The 17,763-nt window shown below is 46.1% G+C and overlaps 1 protein-coding gene across 1 annotated transcript in view; it reads right to left on the reverse strand.

The window, feature by feature from the left end:
* LOC110519864 (receptor-type tyrosine-protein phosphatase delta-like) overlaps positions 1 to 17,763 on the reverse strand; it is a 279,764-nt gene that overhangs the window by 103,840 nt on the left and 158,161 nt on the right. Inside the window, exons 14-22 of the mRNA XM_036972586.1 lie at positions 15,632 to 15,757; positions 14,865 to 15,012; positions 12,549 to 12,694; positions 7,806 to 7,950; positions 5,630 to 5,935; positions 4,536 to 4,729; positions 3,483 to 3,509; positions 2,817 to 2,934; positions 635 to 1,231 (exon numbers count right to left, since the gene is read on the reverse strand). Coding sequence (XP_036828481.1) covers positions 635 to 1,231; positions 2,817 to 2,934; positions 3,483 to 3,509; positions 4,536 to 4,729; positions 5,630 to 5,935; positions 7,806 to 7,950; positions 12,549 to 12,694; positions 14,865 to 15,012; positions 15,632 to 15,757 — 1,807 coding nt within the window. The remainder of the gene's footprint in view (positions 1 to 634; positions 1,232 to 2,816; positions 2,935 to 3,482; positions 3,510 to 4,535; positions 4,730 to 5,629; positions 5,936 to 7,805; positions 7,951 to 12,548; positions 12,695 to 14,864; positions 15,013 to 15,631; positions 15,758 to 17,763) is intronic.

Consider the following 17,763-nt stretch of genomic DNA (forward strand, 5'->3'; position numbering starts at 1 on the left):
AACAAAACAGACTTACGGCGACGCTGTAACGTGTTCGGTAGGGTGTGTGGGTGAGTATTTCCACTGAGTTTGACGTGAGGTAATGTACAGTGTGGAGGAAAGAGTGTGTTTAGGATGGGGGGGGGGGGCAGAAATGGAAGATGGTTGTTGGGTAGTTGCTCAAAGGTGGTAGTGAGTGAGTGTGTGTGTGTGTGTGTGTGTGTGTGTGTGTGTGTGTGTGTGTGTGTGTGTGTGTGTGTGTGTGTGTGTGTCTGTGTGTGTGCGTGTGAATGTGTGTGTGTGTGTGTGTGAGAGTGTGTGAGTGTGTTTGTGTGTGTGTGTGTGTGAGTGTGTGTGTGTGTGAGTGTGTGTGTGTGTGAGAGTGAGTGTGTGTGAGTGTGTTTTTGAGTGTGTGAGTGTGTGTGTGTGTGTGTGTGTGTGTGTGTGAGTGTGTGAGTGTGTGAGTGTGTGTGTGTGTGTGTGAGTGTGTGTGTGTGTGTGTGTGTGTGTGTGTGTGTGTGTGTGTGTGTGAGTGTGTGAGTGTGTGTGTGTGTGTGTGTGTGTGAGTGTGTGTGTGTGAGTGTGTGTGTGTGTGTGTGTGTGTGTGTGTGTGTGAGTGTGTGTGTGTGTGAGTGTGTGTGTGTGTGTGTCCTACCTTCCACATCCAGTGGTCGCGTCCTAAACTGGACACCGGGACTATACGGCCCCGCCCCTACCGCTGTGAACGCACGCACTCTGACGTCATACACCGTGTCAGCGCTCAGCCCTTCCAACGCCACGCTAGATTCCGGTACCGTCACCACCACCTCCCCGGTAGCGTTCCCACCTCTACCGTTAACATCCCGGTACTGCACCGAGTACTTCACAATCTTCCCGTTTTGTTCGATCAGCGGGACAGACTTCCAAGCGAGCCGTATGGAAGACGCCGAGGCGCCTTCAGACAGGATATTTTCTGGGTGTCCTCCGGGAACGTCTTCCGGAGTGGTCACCTCGATCGCTGCCTCCTCTCCATATCCTATCTTATTCCGGGCGGAGAGTCGGAACACGTACGACGCCCCCTTGTGGATATCCTGAGCAGTGTAGGACTTTTCCTTGCTGGGGAATTCTACCACGGTGAAGGGGAGGACATCCAGGCGTCCGAAGGTTAGACGGTACCCCAGGAGAGGGGTAGCGGGGCTGGGTGGAGGCAGCCACTGGAGCTGGGCCGTGCCCACGGGGGTGGGACTTACTGAGAGCCTGGGGGGTTCTGGGACTGGGGGGAGGAGGGGAGAGAGAGAGAGAGGGGTGAAGGTAGAGAGAGAGGGGAAGAGGAGAGAAGAGGATGTTACTATTAATGAGAATTAACTGCTCATGAACACCTGCTCATAATCTCTGCACAAATGTAGCCTGTCATTAGAGCCAGAAATGGTGATGCACCTGGATGTTGAGCTGAAAGTCATTCATGTTAACAGTCAATAACAACTAGTGATATCATATTAACAGTCTATATCAACTAGTGATATCATGTTAACAGTCTATATCAACTAGTTATATCATGTTAACAGTCTATATCAACTAGTGATATCATGTTAACAGTCTATATCAACTAGTGATATCATGTTAACAGTCTATATCAACTAGTTATATCATGTTAACAGTCTATATCAACTAGGGATATCAAGTCCAGAGCAAGCAGGACCATAGGGCTGACCTGTCTACAGCAGGACAATAGGGCCGACCTGTTTACGGTGAAGCATGGTGGTGGCAGCAACATCATGCTGTGGGGATGTTTTTCATTGGCAGGGACTGGGAGACTAGTCAGGATCAAGGCAAAGATGAACGGAGCAAAGTACAGAGAGATCCTTGATGAAAACCTGCTCCAGAGCTCAGGACCTCAGACTGGGGCAAAGGTTCACCTTCCAACAGGTCAACGACCCTAAGCACACAGCCAAGACAACGGAGGAGTGGCTACGGGAAAATGAAAAATAGCTGTGCAGCGACGCTCCCCATCCAACCTGACAGAGCTTGAGAGGATCTGCAGAGAAGAATGGGAGAAACTCCCCAAATACAAGTGTGCCAAGCTTGTAGTGTCATCCCCAAGAATACTCGAGGCTGTAATCACTGCCAAAGGTGCTTCAACAAAGTACTGAGTAAAGGGTCTGAATACTTATGTAAATGTGATATTTCCATTAAAAAATACAATATATAATTTATGTAAAAAAATGTCTAAAACCTGTTTTTTGCTTTATCATTATGGGGTATTGTGATGTCATTATGGGGTATTGTGATGTCATTATGGGGTAATGTGATGTCATTATGGGGTAATGTGATGTCATTATGGGGTATTGTGATGTCATTATGGGGTATTGTGATGTCATTATGGGGTATTGTGATGTCATTATGGGTATTGTGATGTCATTATGGGGTATTGTGATGTCATTATGGGGTAATGTGATGTCATTATGGGGTACTGTGATGTCATTATGGGGTATTGTGATGTCATTATGGGGTATTGTGATGTCATTATGGGATATTGTGATGTCATTATGGGGTATTGTGTGTAGATTGATGAGGAAATAGAACAATTGACTCCATTTTAGAATAAGACTGTAACAAAATGTGCAATAAGTAAAGGGGTCTGAATACGTTTGAAGGCTCTGTATGTGACCTCTTAAAATACGGATGGTCGTCTTTTTCAATTTCAGTTTCACGCTCGCGACCCCCATTTAGAGGAATCACTGCTCTAAAGAAGGCTGCGAAGCCTTAGTACATCTGTCTCGGTGTCTAGCAGCAGGCTGGGTAGCTGTGTCTGTACTGTCTGTTATATTATGTTGGGATGATACATGATAAGTACGTACGTGGGAGGGTAGTGCAGAGAGTTTGGGGTTTGCTCCGTGCCCCGTCTCCCTTGGCGGTGTATGCCCCCACAGACACAGAGTAGGCAGTATCAGCCTGGAGTTCCCCTAGAACCAACTCCTACAGAACACATAGAACGCAGAACTCATCAGTATTACAGAACCACCTCCTACAGATTGTAGAACTCATCAGTATTACAGAACCACCTCCTATAGATTAAAGAACTCATCAGTATTACAGAACCACCTCCTATAGATTATAGAACTCATCAGTATTACAGAACCACCTCCTACAGATTATAGAACTCATCAGTATTACAGAACCACCTCCTACAGATTCCATTCTAGGCTGTATCTCATTCCATAGTTCCATTCTAGGCTGTATCTCATTCCATAGTTCCATTCTAGGCTGTATCTCATTCCATAGTTCCATTCTAGGCTGTGTCCCATTCCATAGTTCCATTCTAGGCTGTATCTCATTCCATAGTTCCATTCTAGGCTGTGTCCCATTCCATAGTTCCATTCTAGGCTGTGTCCCATTCCATAGTTCCATTCTAGGCTGTGTTTCATTCCATCCTTTTTTCTACTAGCCCATGGGACCTAAACACAGGTCAAGACAACAGCATACTTTAATCCTTTTTTTAGATAACAGATCACAGATATACTTACATATTCTGCAGATTCATTGTATTCCCACTAAACGACAGAACGAAGCAGGGAGCAAAGAGGAGGGAGAGAAATAAACATTTTTTTTTACATTAGTCTCATATTTTATAATATATTGTAAAATATATAATATATATTATTCTTAAAAAATATTTTACATTCTAAGCAATCAGTCTATCTCCAGTAAGGTTTTCAGATACATCTAAATGTTACATTCTATTTCAACATTTCATTCTATTTCAACATTCCATTCTAATCCAACATTCAATTCTAATCCAACATTCCATTCTAATCCAACATTCCATTCTATTTCAACATTTCATTATATTTCAACATTCCATTCTAATCCAACATTCCATTCTAATCCAACATTCCATTCTAATCCAACATTCCATTATATTCCAACATTCCATTCTAATCCAACATTCAATTCTAATCCAACATTCCATTCTAATCCAACATTCCATTCTAATCCAACATTCCATTCTAATCCAACATTCCATTCTAATCCAACATTCCATTATATTCCAACATTCCAATCTAATCCAACATTCCATTCTAATCCAACATTCCATTCTATTTCAACATTTCATTCTATTTGAACATTCCATTCTAATCCAACATTCCATTCTAATCCAACATTCCATTCTAATCCAACATTCCATTCTATTCCAACATTCCAATCTAATCCAACATTCCATTATATTTCAACATTCCATTCTAATCCAACATTCCATTCTAATCCAACAGTCCATTATATTTCAACATTCCATTCTAATCCAACATTCCATTCTATTTCAACATTCCATTCTAATCCAACATTCCATTCTAATCCAACATTCCATTATATTCCAACATTCCATTCTATTCCACCATTCCATTCTATTTCAACATTCCATTCTAATCCAACATTCCATTCTAATCCAACATTACAATCTATTTCAACATTCCATTCTATATCAACGTTCCATTCTATATCAACATTCCATTCTATATCAACGTTCCATTCTATATCAATATTCTATTCAACCTGTCTGAGTTGTCTTCCATTGTTACCTGTGAGTCGTCTAGGAGTATATCCTTGATGAGGTTGGGTCCAGCGGGTTCTCCATAGTTCATCTTCATGTAGTGGACCTGGTAACCTCTGACCTGACCATGTTGCCGCTCCACGGCCGGTGCCCGCCACACCACCCTGACTGCTGACGAGTTCACCGCCTCCGACGCCACGTCGCGCGGAGGACCACTGGGAACTGGAAATGCATTGTGGGATAGGTTGAGGTCAAGGGTCAGGGTTCAAAAAGTTGTGGTGGCTCTTAGATGGTTTAGATACTCCGGGGGAGGTGAGCGTTTGGAGGTAGGATAGGTTGGTGGGTTGAAAGCTTTTTGGAGTTCTGTTCAAAATGTCGATAAATATATACGAGATGAAAGCACCAAAAAGCACCTAAAGACGGCCTGAAAAACTGGCCTGACCTTCAGAGAGCGAGAGTGAATGGAAAATAGAGAGGGGAGATCAGACGATACAAGGAATCCTAAGGGGCTGTGGTTCCCAGAACATCATATAACCTCAGTTATACAGAGGAAGGTACAATACAAACACATACCAAGAAAAAGGTTCAGCTCTGTAGAGGTAAAGTTAACTTCAGCATGATGAGTCAGGGTTGAAAGGAAAGACTGAGGGCTAGGTGGAATCCCCCCCCCCCCCCCTTTTACAGAGATGGTTTAAGCCATAGGGTTCAGCAGCAGTTCACAGGGGCGCATGGTTAATGGAGCGTACTATTATTCCCCTCATGTAGGGGTATTTAGTGACACACCCGCAGGGCTGTCTATTATTGTTCAAAAGGGCATTGTCAGTGGGATACACTGCATCAACCCCCCTCTGGTACAGGGAGAGAAGAGAGAAGAAAAGAGGAAGGATTTTAGAATGAAATGACTGTGTAGAGGTATAGCCAGGGGAGGTATAGCCAGGGGAGGTTTCTTTCTTAGAATGAAGGTCAAGGAGAAAAGACAGCTAGGGTTGCTGGGAATAGGATGCCGTTTGGGATGCACCCTACCGGCTAGAGGTTCTCAGGTGGTGGCATTGTTAGTGGGGCGAACCATTTTCACCAAGGATAGGGGTGTTTAGTACCAACAGGCAGGGGAAAGGGACATACCATCTTCTTCGGTGCGTACTAGTAGTTGTAGACTCTCTGGTCCTTCTCCGGCTTCCGTCAGGGCTCTGACCGTGATTCCATACTCGGTCCATTTCTCCAGGTTTTCCAGAAGGTACGGAGAGCTTCCCGGTGGAATTCGGCTGACTTGCTGGGAAGTCCTGTTGTCCCGTTCCGTGACAGAATACTGGATGGAATATCCCGTTATGATTCCGTTCTGGAATTCCGCCAGGGGCGGAGCCCAACTTACCAGGATGCTGGTGGAGTTGGGGCTGGAGCATGTGACTTCCTGCGGAGGGGCCGAGGGTTCTGATTGGCCAGGTTTGAGGAAGTACGGGTTGTTTGGTGGATGTGATTGGTTGGTGAGGTGTTTAGTGGAAGATGGTGACAGAAAAGAAAAAAAAGGGGACAAAAAAAAACACAAAATGAAAATAAAAGTCTAGAACCAATGTTTTCTAGAAAGACAAACGACCAGAAGACAAACACAGGTGCAAAACGCCAAATCCAGGGTTGCAAAATGTAGGTAACTTTCCCAAAATGTCCAGGTAATGTCCAGAAATCCTGGTTTGGGGAAAGTTTGGGAAAGTTATTGTAATTTAACAACCCTCTCTATTCAAAATCTGTTTGGATAGAAAATGCTGTCAACTGAAAAGGAGTGAAGAAGAACGACGAGTTGTAAAGGAGGAAACAACAGAAAAGGACACTGGACTGAGTCTCTGGGACAACGTGTAACACGTAACCTACCTTGACTTGAGTCTCACTCCAACCCATTCTATCAGTCTCAGTGCTTCTCCCCAGACTGATCCACTTCACATCTCTAACTGCTGAACTACTTTGTGCGTTGTGATCACCTTACCTTGACTGTAGCCCTAGCTGACTGACAGACGTCAGACTCGTGGAAGTTTGAAAAAAACAAAGATATACATCTAAAGAATAAATTGTAAATATTGACCTATTGTTTCACTGTATAAAGTCATCTTATTCTGTTGATCTTATTCTCCACAAATTGTATTTTGTGATTCCATGACATATGAGGTCTGTTTAATCCAGATTACAATTCTGGTCCTCAGAGTATCTGATAGATGACACTAGAGGTCTGTTTAATCCAGATTACAACTCTGGTCCTCAGAGTAGCTGATAGATGACACTAGAGGTCTGTTTAATCCAGATTATAACTCTGGTCCTCAGAATATCTGATAGATGACATATGAGGTCTGTTTAATCCAGATTATAATGCTGGTCCTCAGAGTATCTGATAGATGACATAATGAGTTGTGTTTAATCCAGATTATACCTCTGGTCCCTCTAGTATCTGATAGATGACATAATGAGTTGTGTTTAATCCAGATTATACCTCTGGTCCCTCTAGTATCTGATAGATGACATAATGAGTTGTGTTTAATCCAGATTATAACTCTGGTCCCTATAGTATCTGATAGATGACATAACGGGTTGTGTTTAATCCAGATTCTACCTCTGGTCCCTCTAGTATCTGATAGATGACATAATGAGTTGTGTTTAATCCAGATTACAACTCTGGTCCTCAGAGTATCTGATAGATGACACTAGAGGTCTGTTTAATCCAGATTCTACCTCTGGTCCCTATAGTATCTGATAGATGACATAATGAGTTGTGTTTAATCCAGATTCTACCTCTGGTCCCTCTAGTATCTGATAGATGACACTAGAGGTCTGTTTAATCCAGATTCTACCTCTGGTCCCAATAGTATCTGATAGATGACATAATGAGTTGTGTTTAATACAGATTCTACCTCTGGTCCCTCTAGTATCTGATAGATGACACTAGAGGTCTGTTTAATCCAGATTCTACCTCTGGTCCCTATAGTATCTGATAGATGACATAATGAGTTGTGTTTAATCCAGATTATAACTCTGGTCCCTATAGTATCTGATAGATGACATAATGGGTTGTGTTTAATCCAGATTCTACCTCTGGTCCCTATAGTATCTGATAGATGACATAATGAGTTGTGTTTAATCCAGATTCTACCTCTGGTCCCTCTAGTATCTGATAGATGACACTAGAGGTCTGTTTAATCCAGATTCTACCTCTGGTCCCTATAGTATCTGATAGATGACATAATGAGTTGTGTTTAATCCAGATTACACCTCTGGTAGAGCAGTACCAGCAGTAGTAGTAGTGTAGCTAGGGACATACGTGTCTGTGGTGTATCTGTGGTAACCTCGTTGGTATACGCTCCGATGCCGTGCTTGCTACGTGCTGCCAGCTGGAAGGTGTAGGAGGAGAATGGCTTCAAATTCTTTATAAGGTAGGAGGAGGCGGGGTCAAAATTCAGCTTCTTCTAGAAAGAGAGAGAAAAAAAGAGAGAGAGAGAGAAAAAGAGAGAGAAAGAGATGGAGGAGAGAGAGAGATGGAGGAGAGAGAGAGAGAGAGAGAAAAAGAGAGAGAGAGAGAAAAAGAGGGAGAAAGAGATGGAGGAGAGAGAGAGAGAGAGATGGAGGAGAGAGAGAGATGGAGGAGAGAGAGAGAAAGATGGAGGAGAGAGAGAGAGAGAAAAAGAGAAAGATAGAGAGAGATGGAGGAGAGAGAGAGAGGAGAAAAAGAGAGAGAGAGAGAGATGGAGGAGAGAGAGAGAGAGAGAGAGAGAGATGGAGGAGAGAGAGAGAGAGAGAGAGAGAGAGAGAGAGAGAGATGGAGGAGAGATTGATGGAGGAGAGAGATGAAGGAGAGAGTGAGATAGAGATAGTTAAGGTTAGGGTTAAGGTCTAAGTTGTAACAGGTAGGCAGAGGGTTAAGGTGGAAGGTGTAGCAGGTAGACAGAGGGTTAAGGTGAAAGGTGTAGCAGGTAGACAGAGGGTTAAGGTGGAAGGTGTGACAGGTAGACAGAGGGTTAAGGTGGAAGGTGTAGCAGGTAGACAGAGGGTTAAGGTGGAAGGTGTAGCAGGTAGACAGAGGGTTAAGGTGGAAGGTGTAACAGGTAGACAGAGGGTTAAGGTGGAAGGTGTAACAGGTAGACAGAGGGTTAAGGTGGAAGGTGTAGCAGGTAGACAGAGGGTTAAGGTGGAAGGTGTAGCAGGTAGACAGAGGGTTAAGGTGGAAGGTGTAGCAGGTAGACAGAGGGTTAAGGTGGAAGGTGTAACAGGTAGACAGAGGGTTAAGGTGGAAGTTGTAACAGGTAGACAGAGGGTTAAGGTGGAAGGTGTAACAGGTAGACAGAGGGTTAAGGTGGAAGCTGTAGCAGGTAGACAGAGGGTTAAGGTGGAAGGTGTAACAGGTAGACAGAGGGTTAAGGTGGAAGGTGTAGCAGGTAGACAGAGGGTTAAGGTGGAAGGTGTAACAGGTAGACAGAGGGTTAAGGTGGAAGGTGTAACAGGTAGACAGAGGGTTAAGGTGGAAGGTTGTAACAGGTAGACAGAGGGTTAAGGTGGAAGGTGTAACAGGTAGACAGAGGGTTAAGGTGGAAGGTGTAGCAGGTGGACAGAGGGTTAAGGTGGAAGGTGTAGCAGGTAGACAGAGGGTTAAGGTGGAAGGTGTAACAGGTAGACAGAGGGTTAAGGTGGAAGGTGTAGCAGGTAGACAGAGGGTTAAGGTGGAAGGTGTAGCAGGTAGACAGAGGGTTAAGGTGGAAGGTGTAGCAGGTAGACAGAGGGTTAAGGTGGAATGTGTAACAGGTAGACAGAGGGTTAAGGTGGAAGGTGTAACAAGGTAGACAGAGGGATAAGGTGGAAGGTGTAACAGGTAGACAGAGGGTTAAGGTGGAAGCTGTAACAGGTAGACAGAGGGTTAAGGTCTAAGCTGTAGCCGGTAGACAGAGGGTTAAGGTGGAAGGTGTAACAGGTAGACAGAGGGTTAAGGTGGAAGGTGTAGCAGGTAGACAGAGGGTTAAGGTGGAAGGTGTAACAGGTAGACAGAGGGTTAAGGTGGAAGGTGTAACAGGTAGACAGAGGGTTAAGGTGGAAGGTGTAACAGGTAGACAGAGGGTTAAGGTGGAAGGTGTAGCAGGTAGACAGAGGGTTAAGGTGGAAGGTGTAGCAGGTAGACAGAGGGTTAAGGTCTAAGCTGTAACAGGTAGACAGAGGGTTAAGGTGGAAGGTGTAACAGGTAGACAGAGGGTTAAGGTGGAAGGTGTAGCAGGTAGACAGAGGGTTAAGGTGGAAGGTGTAGCAGGTAGACAGAGGGTTAAGGTGGAAGGTGTAACAGGTAGACAGAGGGTTAAGGTGGAAGGTGTAGCAGGTAGACAGAGGGTTAAGGTGGAAGGTGTAACAGGTAGACAGAGGGTTAAGGTGGAAGGTTGTAACAGGTAGACAGAGGGTTAAGGTGGAAGGTGTAACAGGTAGACAGAGGGTTAAGGTGGAAGGTGTAACAGGTAGACAGAGGGTTAAGGTGGAAGGTGTAGCAGGTGGACAGAGGGTTAAGGTGGAAGGTGTAGCAGGTAGACAGAGGGTTAAGGTGGAAGGTGTAACAGGTAGACAGAGGGTTAAGGTGGAAGGTGTAGCAGGTAGACAGAGGGTTAAGGTGGAAGGTGTAGCAGGTAGACAGAGGGTTAAGGTGGAAGGTGTAGCAGGTAGACAGAGGGTTAAGGTGGAATGTGTAACAGGTAGACAGAGGGTTAAGGTGGAAGGTGTAACAGGTAGACAGAGGGATAAGGTGGAAGGTGTAACAGGTAGACAGAGGGTTAAGGTGGAAGCTGTAACAGGTAGACAGAGGGTTAAGGTCTAAGCTGTAGCCGGTAGACAGAGGGTTAAGGTGGAAGGTGTAACAGGTAGACAGAGGGTTAAGGTGGAAGGTGTAGCAGGTAGACAGAGGGTTAAGGTGGAAGGTGTAACAGGTAGACAGAGGGTTAAGGTGGAAGGTGTAACAGGTAGACAGAGGGTTAAGGTGGAAGGTGTAACAGGTAGACAGAGGGTTAAGGTGGAAGGTGTAGCAGGTAGACAGAGGGTTAAGGTGGAAGGTGTAGCAGGTAGACAGAGGGTTAAGGTCTAAGCTGTAACAGGTAGACAGAGGGTTAAGGTGGAAGGTGTAACAGGTAGACAGAGGGTTAAGGTGGAAGGTGTAGCAGGTAGACAGAGGGTTAAGGTGGAAGGTGTAGCAGGTAGACAGAGGGTTAAGGTGGAAGGTGTAACAGGTAGACAGAGGGTTAAGGTGGAAGGTGTAGCAGGTAGACAGACGGTTAAGGTGGAAGGTGTAGCAGGTAGACAGAGGGTTAAGGTCTAAGCTGTAACAGGTAGACAGAGGGTTAAGGTGGAAGGTGTAGCAGGTAGACAGAGGGTTAAGGTCTAAGCTGTAACAGGTAGACAGAGGGTTAAGGTGGAAGGTGTAACAGGTAGACAGAGGGTTAAGGTCTAAGCTGTAACAGGTAGACAGAGGGTTAAGGTGGAAGGTGTAGCAGGTAGACAGAGGGTTAAGGTCTAAGCTGTAACAGGTAGACAGAGGGTTAAGGTGGAAGGTGTAGCAGGTAGACAGAGGGTTAAGGTGGAAGGTGTAACAGGTAGACAGATGGTTAAGGTGGACGCTGTAGCAGGTAGACAGAGGGATAAGGGGTCAAAATCAAAAGTAACAGTCAGTATCTGGTGTGGCCACCAGCTGCATTAAGTACTGCAGTGCATCTCCTCCTCATGGACTGCACCAGATTTGCCAGTTCTTGCTGTGAGATGTTACCCCACTCTTCCACCAAGGCACCTGCAAGTTCCCGGACATTTCTGGGGGGAATGGCCCTAGCCCTCACCCTCCGATCCAACAGGCCCCAGACATGCTCAATAGGATTGAGATCCGGGCTCTTCGCTGGCCATGGCAGAACACTGACATTCCTGTCTTGCAGGAAATCCCACACAGAACGAGCAGTATGGCTGGTGGCATTGTCATGCTGGAGGATCATGTCAGGATGAGCCTGCAGGAAGGGTCCACATGAGGCATGCTGCAATGATGAGAGAGGAGGATGTCTTCCCTTGTAACGCACAGCATTGAGATTGCCTGCAATGACAACAAGCTCAGTCCGATGATGCTTTGACACACCGCCCCAGACCATGACAGACCCTCCACCTCCAAATCGATCTGCTCAAGAGGACTGGCCTCGTTATAACGCTCATTCCTTCGATGATAAATGGGAATCCGACCATCACCCGGTGAAGAGCACTTTTTGCCAGTCCTGTCTGGTCCAGCGACGGTGGGTTTGTGCCCATAGGCGACGTTGTTGCCAGTGATGTCAGGCCTACAAGCCCTCAGTCCAGCCTCTCTCAGCCTATTGCGGACAGTCTGATCACCGATGGAGGGATTGTGCATTCCCGGTGTGATACATCCTGTACCTGTCCCGCAGGTGTGATGTTCGGATCCTGTGCAGGTGTTGTTACACGTGGTCTGCCACTGCGAGGACGACCAGCTGTCCATCCTGTCTCCCTGTAGCGCTGTCTTAGGCGTCTCACAATACGGACATTGCAATTTATTGCCCTGGCCACATCTGCAGTCCTCATGCCTCCTTGCAGTATGCCTAAGGCATGTTCACGCAGATGAGTAGGGACCCTGGGCATCTTTCTTTTGGTGTTTTTCAGAGTCAGTAGGAAAGGCCTCTTTAGTGTCCTAAGTTTTCATAACTGTGACCTTAATTTGCCTACCGTCTGTAAGCTGTTAGTGTCTTTACGACCATTCCACAGGTTAATTGTTTATGGTTCATTAATTGTTTATGGTTCATTGAACAAGCATTGGAAACAGTGTTTAAACCCTTTACAATGAAGATCTGTGAAGTTATTTGGATTTTTACGAATTATCTTTGAAAGACAGGGTCCTGAAAAAGGGCCATTTCTTTTTTTGCTGAGTTTATAAATCACCACAGAAAGGTCCCAGTGGATTGTAAAGATGAAAGTGTATTGAGACTTTGTGAAAAGCAACTGAGCTCTATGGGTTTAAGAAACGGGGGTTTAAGTAATTTACAAATATATCTCTTACCTCTTCGTTGTCACCAGACCTCCTGTATACCAGTTCATATCCAGTGATCAGGTTTTCAGGCCCACTCTGTGGAGGAGCTACCCATGACAGTAATACACTGGTCTCTGACTTGGCCTCTCCTTTGAAGTCTGATGGCTGGGACGGAACTGGGAGAGAGGATATACTACATTACCCACAATACACTACTGGAGAGAGTGGGACTACATTACACATAATACACTACTGGTGAGAGAGGGACTACACTACCCACAATACACAACGGGTGAGATAGGGACTACATTACCCACAATACACTGCTGGAGATAGAGGGACTGCGTTGCCCACAATACACCACTGGAGAGAGAGGGACTACATTACCCACAATACACCATTGTATCAAATACAAAAAAATAGAACTTTATTTAAAGTGTATTTAACACAACAAACTTTACAGTAAAAAGTCGAAATAAGTAAATGCACACAGAAAACAATGAACGATGGGTAAAAGAACAGAAACCCTGTAGAGTGAAGGACTATGTCAGGAACCCTGTAGAGTGAAGGACTATGTCAGGAACCCTGTAGAGTGAAGGACTACAGTATGTCAGAAACCCTGTAGAGTGAAGGACTACAGTATGTCAGGAACCCTGTAGAGTGAAGGACTATGTCAGAAACCCTGTAGAGTGAAGGACTATGTCAGGAACCCTGTAGAGTGAAGGACTACAGTATGTCAGAAACCCTGTAGAGTGAAGGACTACAGTATGTCAGGAACCCTGTAGAGTGAAGGACTATGTCAGAAACCCTGTAGAGTGAAGGACTACAGTATGTCAGAAACCCTGTAGAGTGAAGGACTACAGTATGTCAGAAACCCTGTAGAGTGAAGGACTATGTCAGGAACCCTGTAGAGTGAAGGACTACAGTATGTCAGAAACCCTGTAGAGTGAAGGACTACAGTATGTCAGAAACCCTGTAGAGTGAAGGACTACAGTATGTCAGAAACCCTGTAGAGTGAAGGACTATGTCAGGAACCCTGTAGAGTGAAGGACTACAGTATGTCAGAAACCCTGTAGAGTGAAGGACTATGTCAGAAACCCTGTAGAGTGAAGGACTATGTCAGGAACCCTGTAGAGTGAAGGACTATGTCAGAAACCCTGTAGAGTGAAGGACTATGTAAGAAACCCTGTAGAGTGAAGGACTATGTCAGAAACCCTGTAGAGTGAAGGACTACAGTATGTCAGAAACCCTGTAGAGTGAAGGACTATGTCAGAAACCCTGTAGAGTGAAGGACTATGTCAGGAACCCTGTAGAGTGAAGGACTATGTCAGAAACCCTGTAGAGTGAAGGACTACAGTATGTCAGAAACCCTGTAGAGTGAAGGACTACAGTATGTCAGAAACCCTGTAGAGTGAAGGACTACAGTATGTCAGAAACCCTGTAGAGTGAAGGACTACAGTATGTCAGAAACCCTGTAGAGTGAAGGACTACAGTATGTCAGAAACCCTGTAGAGTGAAGGACTACAGTATGTCAGAAACCCTGTAGAGTGAAGGACTACAGTATGTCAGAAACCCTGTAGAGTGAAGGACTACAGTATGTCAGAAACCCTGTAGAGTGAAGGACTACAGTATGTCAGAAACCCTGTAGAGTGAAGGACTATGTCAGAAACCCTGTAGAGTGAAGGACTATGTCAGAAACCCTGTAGAGTGAAGGACTATGTCAGAAACCCTGTAGAGTGAAGGACTATGTCAGGAACCCTGTAGAGTGAAGGACTATGTCAGAAACCCTGTAGAGTGAAGGACTACAGTATGTCAGAAACCCTGTAGAGTGAAGGACTACAGTATGTCAGAAACCCTGTAGAGTGAAGGACTATGTCAGAAACCCTGTAGAGTGAAGGACTATGTCAGAAACCCTGTAGAGTGAAGGACTATGTCAGAAACCCTGTAGAGTGAAGGACTATGTCAGAAACCCTGTAGAGTGAAGGACTATGTCAGAAACCCTGTAGAGTGAAGGACTACAGTATGTCAGAAACCCTGTAGAGTGAAGGACTATGTCAGAAACCCTGTAGAGTGAAGGACTATGTCAGAAACCCTGTAGAGTGAAGGCCTATGTCAGGAACCCTGTAGAGTGAATGACTATGTCAGAAACCCTGTAGAGTGAAGGACTATGTCAGAAACCCTGTAGAGTGAAGGACTATGTCAGAAACCCTGTAGAGTGAAGGACTACAGTATGTCAGAAACCCTGTAGAGTGAAGGACTATCAACTAACCCTTACATAGCTGGCTACTTCATTGACTGCCCCCCCCCCCCCCTCCAACCCGGACACACACCAGGCCCCCCCTGTACCTCCAGTCTTGGCTATGATCTGCAGGTCCTGGGAGAGAGGTCCGTCTCCTACAGAGGTAAAGGCCAGGACTCTGATGTAATAGGTCTTATTAGGGGTCAGACTGTGGATGGTGATGAAGTTCACACCACGAACCATCAGCTTCTCCCACTGGGGGGGCGAGAGGAGGAGGGTGGAGAGGAGGGTGGAGAGAGAGAGAGAGAGTGAGAGAGAGAGTGAGAGGAGGAGGGTGGAGAGAGAGAGAGGAGGGTGGAGAGAGAGAGAGAGAGAGAGAGAGGGAGGAGGGTGGAGAGAGAGAGAGAGGGAGGAGGGTGGAGAGAGAAAGCAAGAGGAGGAGAGGGAGAGAGAGAGCGAGGAGGAGGGTGGAGAGAGAGAGAGAGAGAGGAGGAGAGTAGAGAGAGAGAGGAGGAGGGTGGAGAGAGAGGAGGAGGGTGGAGAGAGAGAGGGAGAGAGAGAGGAGGGTGGAGAGAGAGAGCAAGAGGAGGAGGGTGGAGAGAGAGAGCGAGGAGGAGGGTAGAGAGAGAGAGGAGGAGGGTGGAGAGAGAGAGAGGAGGAGGGTGGAGAGAGAGCGAGTGAGGAGGAGGGTGGAGAGAGAGAGCAAGAGGAGGAGGGTGGAGAGAAAGGCATTGAGAGAGGAGAGGAAGGGGTAAATAGCGTAGATATGGACACACACACACACAGAACCTACACCCCCCCCCACCTCCACTCACATACACACACAGAACCCCCCCCCCCCCCCCCCCCCCACACACACACACACACCACTTACCTGGTTGACTTGCAGTGTGTTGTCGTCTGTATAGTAGACTCTGTATCCCACCACCTGCCCGTTAGCCTCCTCAGGTCCATCCCAGTGGATTATAGCTGTGGTGGTACTCAGCATACGACCTCTGACCTGGACCAATGACAAACAAGCAAAACAGAATTCCACAGTGATCGCTAGATCATTAACTCTAATACCACTGATCTGTTTAGGATGTCTCTCTCTCTCTCTTTCTCACTGTGTGTGTGTGTGTGTGTGTGTGTGTGCAACAAGTCAAATCAAACTTTATTTAAAAAGATTCACTTGCAAAACACACAGCATACGACCTCAAGACTCAAACTCAAATCACATCAAACCCGTAACATCTCAACACACTTTCCTGGGTAGGATATATCCTACAACATCCTCCGCAATGCTGGAAAAGCGTCCCCAAAATAACCCTGACATTAAAAAAGAGACAGGGACAACACTTTTTATCTAAAGTGTTGAAGGGGGAGGAAAACTGCAGCTCCAGAGCCTGATGTTGTGCTGATTAAAAAATACAAACATGACGATAGCAGACACATTATGAACAGGAAAAACGAGAGAGATGGGGGTTAGAGAGAGGACTGATCTACTAACCTGTCATGGGGGTTAGAGAGAGGACTGATCTACTAACCTGTCATGGGGGTTAGGGAGAGGAATGATCTACTAACCTGTCATGGGGTTAGAGAGAGGACTGATCTACTAACCTGTCATGGGAGTTAGGGAGAGGACTGATCTACTAACCTGTCATGGGGTTAGAGAGAGGACTGATCTACTAACCTGTCATGGGGTTAGAGAGAGGACTGATCTACTAACCTGTCATGGGGCTAGAGAGAGGACTGATCTACTAACCTGTCATGGGGTTAGAGAGAGGACTGATCTACTAACCTGTCATGGGGGTTAGGGAGAGGACTGATCTACTAACCTGTCATGGGGTTAGAGAGAGGACTGATCTACTAACCTGTCATGGGGCTAGAGAGAGGACTGATCTACTAACCTGTCATGGGGCTAGAGAGAGGACTGATCTACTAACCTGTCATGGGGCTAGAGAGAGGACTGATCTACTAACCTGTCATGGGGGTTAGGGAGAGGACTGATCTACTAACCTGTCATGGGGGTTAGGGAGAGGACTGATCTACTAACCTGTCATGGGGGTTAGGGAGAGGACTGATCTACTAACCTGTCATGGAGGTTAGAGAGAGGACTGATCTACTAACCTGTCATGGGGGTTAGGGAGAGGACTGATCTACTAACCTGTCATGGGGGTTAAGGAGAGGACTGATCTACTAACCTGTAGTGGGGGTTAGGGAGAGGACTGATCTACTAACCTCTACTAACCTGTCATGGGGGTTAGAGAGAGGACTGATCTACTAACCTGTCATGGGGGTTAGGGAGAGGACTGATCTACTAACCTGTCATGGGGGTTAGAGAGAGGACTGATCTCTTAACCTGTCATGGGGCTAGAGAGAGGACTGATCTACTAAGCTGTCATGGGGTTAAGGAGAGGTCTGTTCGACTAACCTGTCATGGGGGTTAAGGAGAGGACTGATCTACTAACCTCTACTAACCTGTCATGGGGCTAGAGAGAGGACTGATCTACTAACCTGTCATGGGGCTAGAGAGAGGACTGATCTACTAACCTGTCATGGGGTTAGAGAGAGGACTGATCTACTAACCTGTCATGGGGCTAGAGAGAGGACTGATCTACTAACCTGTCATGGGGTTAGAGAGAGGACTGATCTACTAACCTGTCATGGGGTTAGGGAGAGGACTGATCTACTAACCTGTCATGGGGGTTAGTGAGAGGACTGATCTACTAACCTGTCATGGGGGTTAGAGAGAGGACTGATCTCTTAACCTGTAGTGGGGGTTAGGGAGAGGACTGATCTACTAACCTCTACTAACCCGTCATGGGGCTAGAGAGAGGACTGATCTACTAACCTGTCATGGGGCTAGAGAGAGGACTGATCTACTAACCTTTCAAGGGGGTTAAGGAGAGGACTGATATACTAACCTCTACTAACCTGTCATGGGGGTTAGGGAGAGGACTGATCTACTAACCTGTCATGGGGGTTAGGGAGAGGACTGATCTACTAACCTGTCATGGGGGTTAA

Source organism: Oncorhynchus mykiss, unplaced genomic scaffold (assembly GCF_013265735.2).
Source record: "Oncorhynchus mykiss isolate Arlee unplaced genomic scaffold, USDA_OmykA_1.1 un_scaffold_182, whole genome shotgun sequence".
Taxonomy (NCBI): Eukaryota; Metazoa; Chordata; class Actinopteri; order Salmoniformes; family Salmonidae; genus Oncorhynchus; species Oncorhynchus mykiss.